Source organism: Carya illinoinensis, chromosome 11 (assembly GCF_018687715.1).
Source record: "Carya illinoinensis cultivar Pawnee chromosome 11, C.illinoinensisPawnee_v1, whole genome shotgun sequence".
Taxonomy (NCBI): Eukaryota; Viridiplantae; Streptophyta; class Magnoliopsida; order Fagales; family Juglandaceae; genus Carya; species Carya illinoinensis.
Genome location: NC_056762.1, coordinates 26,843,011 through 26,851,842, shown reverse-complemented (window position 1 = coordinate 26,851,842; position 8,832 = coordinate 26,843,011). Strand labels below are relative to the sequence as shown.

The 8,832-nt window shown below is 36.6% G+C and overlaps 1 protein-coding gene across 1 annotated transcript; it reads right to left on the bottom strand.

Moving 5' to 3' along the window:
• Positions 1-3,329: 3,329 nt before the first annotated feature.
• LOC122282336 lies at positions 3,330-8,208 on the bottom strand. Its single transcript, XM_043094297.1, has 4 exons — positions 7,388-8,208; positions 7,110-7,251; positions 3,860-6,245; positions 3,330-3,796 (listed from the first exon to the last, which is right to left on the bottom strand). The coding sequence occupies exons 1-4, from the start codon at positions 8,206-8,208 to the stop codon at positions 3,330-3,332; spliced, it is 3,816 nt and encodes a 1,271-aa protein (XP_042950231.1).
• Positions 8,209-8,832: the final 624 nt, after the last annotated feature.

The following is an 8,832-nucleotide window of genomic DNA, read 5'->3' as shown; positions in this document are numbered from 1 at the left end:
CCGATGAATTGGACCCCCAATTTGATTGATGCTTGTGTTGCTTTTTTTCTATTTTTTTTTTCCTTTCCAAAAAATTTAATGATTGTCTATTAGTGAATTGGCTTTTTTTTTTTTTTTTTTTTTTTTAAAACAAATATATATATATATATATCTATAGATATATAAATGTTTAAAAAATATGTAAAGAAAAAGAAAATAAAAAAGAGAAATATTTTACCTTGATCGATCTGCAGCAGACCCTAAAGTGAGATGAAACATAAAAATCATTGAAAGTTAGATTTTAATTCTTTATTTAATTGCTTTCACCTTCATGTTATTTGTTTATTTATTTTTATATGTGTTCCTTCTGATAATTATTTTTTCAAAATCATCTATCATCTAGGCCTACTTCCCGCCCCCAGTGGACGGGCAGCCCGCCACCCCACATTCTACACCCACATGGGTAGGGAGCTAAGTTTGGTCCGCAGTCTTCGGCCTTATCACAAGTGGGTCATGGGTGGATGAATTGCTTGAATGCCGGGCAAGCGTAGAGAGAGAGAGAGAGAGAGAGAGAGAGAGAGAGAGATATGAAAGACAAATATGTGTGGCATGGGGGAGGATTATATTTTAACATAAAACAAAACAATGTCGCTTTAATTAATTTTTCTTTTAAATATGTATGTGTATATATATACTTAACTCAGGCGGCAAGTCAAACTCCGGCGAGGGCAGTGCCCACCTTGCACCCACCTCCCCTTTTTTCAAGGGGACTAGCGTATGTCCGTTCACTACTAGATGCGGGCGGACTGCCCGGCTTTCCTTAGACGGAACTTGGGCAGGTAACCTGCCCTTGCTACCATCTCTATGTTTTGAGAAAGTTGGGAACAAAACTATCATGCAATCACTAATCTTATCTAATAAAGTTGTACAAGGTATAACAGTCATGTGGTAATTCCTCTTGCAATTCCGGTATAGATTGCAGAATGCAGCGTCCCCAGTGTATGACAAATTGGGAATGGCGTGGAAGAGAAAGCAGAGGATTTTCTCCCTTAAGGTGGGTAGTGGCCTTAAACAACAGTGACTCTTTGTATCTTCAATCATATGGGATGATTCCATGAACAAAGTTTATGATGATTATGTATTATGATGTTTCGGATAACTTTGGTGAATTTGATATTTGAGGTCAATAGTTTTATCTTGTATAAATGTGAAATGGGCAAGGCAGAATACACAGCTTGAACCATTAGGACACGTTTTTTTATAGATTTATGGATGATTTTTGTTTTCCCAACCAACTGAACAAGACGACGTCTTGTTAAAAATTTAAAAAGAGAGAATAAGAGATAATTGCATAGTTAAATAAGCCGAAACACTTTAGTTATAAAAAAATTATATAAAATTAATTTTTATTAATAAAATAGATCTAAAATATAAGATACAATAAATTCTAAAATTATTTTTATTATTAAAATAAATTTAATATGTCATATAGAATTACAATAATTTATAAAATTATTATTATATAATGTTTTTTTTGAACGTAGTAATAACCACGAATCCCGTCCGAAGTGTTCACATCCGACAGGTCAAAGTCTTTGCTCTGTGTATGCTACAGTGCTACAACAACTTTTGGAATTATCATTATTATATTCTGGCCATCACGACTTTTTAGGCAATACAGCTAAGCAGTACACGAACCTGGAGGTCAAGGTCTCCCCTAAAAGGTCTCAATATAATATTATAACCACACGGGCCACCTTCGCAGCTGTTTTAAATTTGATATTCCCACCGATCCCAACTTTCGCTGTAGCTATCGGTTACTCTTTTTTATTTTTATTTTTTTATTTTATAATTAAAAAAATATTTTTTAGTATTATTGTAAATGTTTTAAAATATATATATATATATATATATATAAATAAAATTAAAAATAACACCGTTAACTTTTGTGCACATGTTAGTTTCGCTGCGTTTCAACGTTAGAGATATTTAGTTGAATTGAAAAAAAATATTTTATAAACTTTATTTAAATAAATTAAAAATTTTAATTTAAAATATATAAAATAAGTTGAGATCAGTTTAATTTTTTTTATAAAAAATTAAAAAATAGTAAATTTTATTAATGTTTGATTTGAGATGAGTTAAGTTAAATTTTAAATTTAGATTGTGAGTTGAGTTGACTGAAAGTACCTCAATATTTTTCAAAATATATTTTACAACTATTTATTATTTTATTATTATTTTATATACTTTTATTATTATTCATTACTTTTTACTACTATTTAATATTTTATTATTACTTTTTACCTACTTTTTCACTATTATTCACAACATATCTTAACACTTTTTAACACTCAAACCCAACCTTAATTTGAGATAGATGAGGGTCGAAAGTTAAATAAAATATTATTATAATTTGAAAAAGTTAAATTATTTATATATTTTATTTAAAATTTAAGAAAATTATAATGATTAAATGAAATGAGATGAGTTGAGACCAACTCTTCATCCAAACAAACTATTCAGATAAGTAAATGTTTTTTTAAATTTTATTTAAAAATTATTTATTTTTAATATTTTTTAATTATTTTTAAAATTTCCTACATCTCTTTCTCTGTTCTGTGTCTATTATATTAAAATCATTTTTTCTATTATTTATTTATTATTATTTTCTCTCATTTCTTTTTACAATCTTAACTACTAACTATTTTATTTTCTTCATATGTTATGAACTATTACTCTCCAACGAATATTTAAAAAAAAAATCTAAATTATTTTTTGTGGGTATAATGATATTTTCAAAATTAGTAGATTTTTAAAAATCATGTCATTTTTCGAAAAAATTCACTTTTTTCAACAATAATATTTTGCAACGGTTATATTTTAAAAATTAGTTAGGAATTGAATTATATAACTAAATTTGGAATAAAAAAAATTTAGAAATATATAATTATTAGAGAATTGTAATCGCACATAAGACTTTGGAAATGTATGCTTGTTAATAAAAATGAGCTAAATGTTTATTAAAATGATTTTATTTAATATTATTGAAAGATATAAAAATATTATTTTTTGAATGAAAATAGAATTTCATTAATCCATCAAGAAATAATATAATTTTTATCCCTCAATACAACTTCCATAACCTCACTAGGTCCCTCCTCAATCCACACACATTCGAAATTTAGAAACTTAGTCAAGTGTGCAGCAGCATGAGCTGCCTGATTGCCCCCCCTTTTAGTAAATGAAACCTTCCAATTGGCCTGCCCATTCAACAGGAATTGGATATCTTCTACAAGCTGCCCCTTCCAAGAGCAATCCGAGCACTTGCTAGTAACACAATCAATGACCTATTTTGCATCACCTTCGAACACCATGTATGAAAAACCCAACTCTCTACACAGTTGCATAGCTCTTAACAAGGCATAGCATTCTGCATGAAAAGCTGAAAGAACATGAGCCTTTGGTGCAACTAGAACCACCTCTATATCACCCATTCCATCCCTCAAAACAATCCCAATCCCCATGCAATTACTATATTCTGAATAAGAGGCATCAAAATTAAGTTTATAAAAAGGCTCACTTGCTGGTGACCACTTGGTATGGACCTCTACTCGTTGCTGGCCAGTTGCTACAAAAAGTTGCTGCTGCTGAACTGCTACTGTAGAAATTGGCTGCTGCTGTATACTACCTGCTGCAGAAAATTGCTGCTGCCAAACTGTTGCTGCTGAAGTTTGCTGCTGCTGTATACTACCTGCTGCAGAAAGTTGATCCTGCTGAACTGCTGTAGCAGAATTTTGCTGCTGCTGTATACTTCCTGCTGCATAAAATTGCTGCTGCTGAACTGCTGCTGCAGAGTTGTGCTACTGTTGTATACTACCTGCTGCCTGGAAAATTTCAAGCTCATTCAACGCAGCCATAAAAAGAGAAGCTGGATCTTGGAAGAGTTGTTCAAACACCCATCTGTTTCGTCTAGCCCACAGCTTATGACAGACTACTGCAACTTGTTCTAAGTGCTGTCCCTCGAGTTTCATAGACCAGTTGCCCCATAAATTAGAAAAATCCACAAAATCTGAAGGCCATTTCTTCACAGGACTAGATGAGTCACCCCATACATCAGTTGCTGCAGGACATGTCCATAATACATGCAAGACTGATTCCTCCTCTCTGGTGCAGATAGGACACAAGCCATCTTGCAAAACCTGTTTTTTAACCAGCGCAGCCATTGTAGGTAGAATATCAGTAAGAGCTTTCCATAGCACTTGTTTTACTTTCCCTGGGACCTGCAAACCCCAAATCTTTTTCCATTGAGCCTCCAACCCCGAAGCATTAGAAGACTGCCCCTTATGCATACTCTGTAACTCATAAGCAACAAAATAAGCACTCTTAACTAAAAAAATCCCATTTGAGGCTACCACCCACATAAGCTTATCACTGGCACCCCGAATACTAATAGGCAAGCTTAAGATTAATTTGCTTTCCTCTAAATTGAAAATAGCGTCTATGAGATCTGCCTTCCACTCACGAGTCCCAGAGTTAATTAAACCAGCAACTCGAGCATCCATATCTAATAGTGAAATAGGAGATTGAATCATATAAGTAGAGTACCTCGGTAACCATCTATCTTGCCATATCTTAATAGACTCACCATTCCCCACCCTCCAAACAGATCTAGCTTTGACTACATCCATAGCAGACCAGATGCTCCTCCAAATGTGAGATGGAGAAGTCTCAACCTTTGAATCTAAAACATTGCAGGAATTATAATACTTATGTTTGAAGACTCGGGCCACCAAAGATGAAGGATCCTGGATAAGTCTCCATAGTTGCTTTGATAAAAGAGCCTTATTAAAGCTAGCAAGGCTTCTAAATCCCAAACCTCCCTTAGTCTTGACTTGGCCTAGCTTCTCCCAACTTTTCCAATGGATGCCTTTCACAGATTTATTATGACTCCACCAGAACTTAGAAAACAAAGCTTCTATTTCCTTTATCAACCCACACGGTAGTTTGAACACACTCATAGTATAAGATGGAATGGCTTGCAAAACACTCTTAATAAGAATCTCTTTCCCTGCTGTAGATAAAAAAACAGATTTCCAACTACACATTCTCCTCCATATCCTCTCTTTTAAGCCTCGAAAAGACATATACTTGTATCTTCCTATCATGGTAGGGAGACCCAAGTACTTATTATAATCACCACACACTACCCCATTTGTTGACTGCAATATTAATTCTCTTGCTGCTGGATTTTTATTTTTACTGAAACAAATAGAAGTTTTTTGTTTATTCAAGGATTGACCTGAAGCTCCTTCATACTTACTCAAAAGCTGCTCCACCATGAACCATTCTTCTTGTTTTGCTTGACAAAATATAACACAATCATCAGCAAAAAGAAGATGATTAATTCTAATACCTCCCCTCGAAGCTGCCACCCCCCTCAAGACACCCCTATTTTCAGCTTGTTTTAGTAAAGAAGAAAGACCCACAGCACAAATTAGGCACAAGTAAGGTGACAAAGGGTCACCTTGACGTATTCCTCTTGAAGGGATAATGGTATCACTAGGTACTCCATTAAGCTTCACAGCATAGCTAACGGATTTGACATAAGCCATAATTAAGCCAGTCCATCTAGAACCAAACCCCAACTTGAGTAGCATGGCCTCCAAAAAATCCCATTCCACCCTATCATAGGCCTTGAACATATCTAGTTTGATAGCCATACTACCCACCTTACTATGCTGTCTTGACTGCATGGAATGTAGTAGTTCATAGGCAACCATAACATTATCCGTTATAAGCCTACCTGGAATAAAAGCACTTTGATTCCAAGAGATAACCTTAGACAAAACCCCTTTCATTCTATTAGGAAGGACTTTAGAGATCAGTTTGTACAAAACATTGCATAAACTAATAGGTCTAAAATCATGCACTGAAGTAGGAGAAATTACCTTTGGGACCAGAGCAATAAGGGTGTGATTAAGATCAGCAGGCATTATACCACTGTGTAAAAAGGACAAAACAGCAGTAGAGACTTCATCACCCACTATATCCCAATGGTCTTGATAAAAACCAGCACTAAAACCATAAGGTCCAGGTGCTTTAAAATAGGACATTTGCTTCAAAGCTACTTCAATTTCCTCTTTCAAAAAGACCTTATTTAGATTGAGTCTCATCTCCTCTGACACCTTTTGCTCCACACCACATAGGCACTGATCAATCTTCTCACGTGTGGGGGAAGTTGAGAGAAAAACTTTTGAGAAATGCTAACAAAAACCAGCAGAGATATCTTCCTTTCCAGTCAATACCAGCCTATTGTCATCTTTTATCATTTTAATAGAATTCTTCTTCCTTCTCTGGTTAACACATGCATGATAAAATTTTGTGTTTCAATCCCCTTTCTCAAGCCAATGCTTCTTAGCCTTTTGTTTCCATTTGATGTCCTCCTGTTCTAGTAGTAATTCGACCTCCTTGTGTAATTGCTTCAATAAGAGCATATTATCAGGGCTTTCCTCCCTTTGTAATAGATTAATAGTTGCTTTTTTTTCCTTAATTGCCTGTAGTCTGTCCTTATCAATGTTTTTACTCCACTTCAGTAGATCCTTACTACAGAGGGCTAGCTTGGATAGCACATTCCTCCACTGATTCAGTCCTCCCATCGGCTTCTGCCATACCAAACTCACTAAACTTCTACATCCATCCTCTTGGCCCCAAGCTGCCTCATACTTAAAATAACTAGGGATGGAAACCCGTGAGTGATATCTGAACATGCATTTGAGAAGCAAAGGTCTATGGTCTGAACAAACAGAAGTAAGACTATCCACATAATAGTTTATTGACATATTCATCCAATATTGATTTGCCAATACACGGTCAAGCCTAACTTTTGTAAAAGAAGAATCTTCATGCCGATTAGACCATGTAAACTTATCCCCCCTCCACCCCAAGTCAAATAAAGAACCTTTCTCTAAAACATTTCTGAATAAATTCATTTGACCCTCACTCCTTTCTCTGCCCCCTACCTTTTCATCATTAGTTAAGATTCCATTAAAATCACCAATAACACACCAGCTCAACTCAACAGGTTCAAAAGAATTTAGTAAATCAAAACCAACCTTCCTTTGACTTACCTCAGGGTGGCCATAAAAGCATGTAAGCAGCCAACGAGCATCCCCCATGTCATTAGTGATAAAAGCATTGATATGCCTTTGAGAATAATTAAGTAATTCTAACTGAATATCCTGCTTCCACATCAAGAGCAACCCTCCACTCCTGCCAATAGCATCAACTGCAATACAACATTCGAAATTTAATTTCTTTGCAACCAACTAAGCCCTTCTCGAACACAATTTGGTTTCCATAATGAAAACCACCTCAGGAACTTGTGTCTTAACTAAGAAGCTAAGACTTTGAATTGTCCAGGGGTTCCCAAGCCCCCGGCAATACCTTATGCTTAGAGTTATCACCCTTCCCTTTGTTCGCAGCCACTACTTCATTCAAGACACCATCTTCAGCACGCAACCTTTTGGTTCTTGATACACTGTCCAGACTAGCTGCAAGTCGACCCTGTGATCGAGCTCTCCTTTTCCACTTTTGTGCTCCCCTCTGAACTGTTTGATCCTTAACTTGTTCTACAGCATTCATGCTGTTCTGGCCAGCAATCGAATCCCCTGCCTTTGGCACAACTTGAGCTGTGCATGTGGGTATATGAGCTTGTGACTGCACATGCATAATGGGCCTTAACCCCGAGTTAGGCTGAAGCCCATCCAATGTCTCCAGATGAGGCCCGTTAAAGCCCATCAACTTTCCACCATCCCCTTTGTTAGACAAATAAGTGCTATCATCGAATTCCACGGCTTTTGAAAATTGAATTTCCACTTCCTGTGCACCTTCATTCCCCGAAACACACTCCTTATTTAACTCACTACCAGCCTCTAGTCTATCCATAACGATACCAGCCTTATCTCCATTTTTTGAAAAAATTCCTCCAATTTCGCTACACTCATAATTGCTTTTTTTCTCAGCTGCCGGTGCAAGTTCTTCCTCCGGCACCACCAACCTTTCACCATGATCAGTACTACCAACAGACCCCTCCGCCCTGTGAGAAGAAGGAGAGTAATCAACCTTCTCCCCTGCACTATCAGTTCTAGCGGCAAAGGACATTTTACGTCTGAAAACTGACTCCGCTCGAAGCCAAGCTCCAAATTGCATAGCTTCCTCCCCCTCCATCTCCATATGAGGAACGTCATTTTGGCACCCGAGTGCCTCATGAGTTAAACAACCACACTTAAAGCATAATCTTGGCAATTTTTCATACTGAAACTGCACCCATGTCTTTTTTGCCAAAGGAATTGACAAAACGACCACGAGCAAGAGTTTTTTTCAGGGACAGTTCGATTTTAACCTGCAGATATTTCCCCCACCCTACACCATCTTCCGCTGTATCAACATCCACAACTCTTCCTACTGACGCTCCAATTAGTCTACCATAATCCCTCGTCATCTGACCCAACGCCAGATTATGCATTTGGACCCAAAAAGTCTCCACTTCAAACGCAATCTGCGATGGTTGAATCGCACGATCATACTGCTGCAGAGCAAACAACCCACCATCAAAGAGCCACGGTTTGCCATCCATAATCCTGTCTTTATCAGCATGAGTTGCAAACGTGAGCACGAACGTATTCTTCGCAACTTCTTGGAATTCTGCCCTCTTGCTAATCCTCCATATTTTCCCCATTGCATTACTCACAATTTCCATCCCTACTACCCGATCAAGACAGACTTTCTCTATCAGGCTCCTTTGGCCCTTTTGCGTAACATCTTCATCATCCCCTATTGGACACTCCAAAA

What these genes read in the sequence shown, in the direction of transcription:
- LOC122282336 (XM_043094297.1), bottom strand. Translation starts at nt 8,208, where the DNA reads ATGGAGGGGGAGGAAGCTATGCAATTTGGAGCTTGGCTTCGAGCGGAG. An exon ending in GAACCCCTGGACAATTCAAA is followed by an intron (nt 7,252 to 7,387) that starts GTCTTAGCTTCT and finishes TGCTATTGGCAG; the next exon opens with GAGTGGAGGGTTGCTCTTGA. An exon ending in GCTTTTATGGCCACCCTGAG is followed by an intron (nt 6,246 to 7,109) that starts GTAAGTCAAAGG and finishes GGTTTTTGTTAG; the next exon opens with CATTTCTCAAAAGTTTTTCT.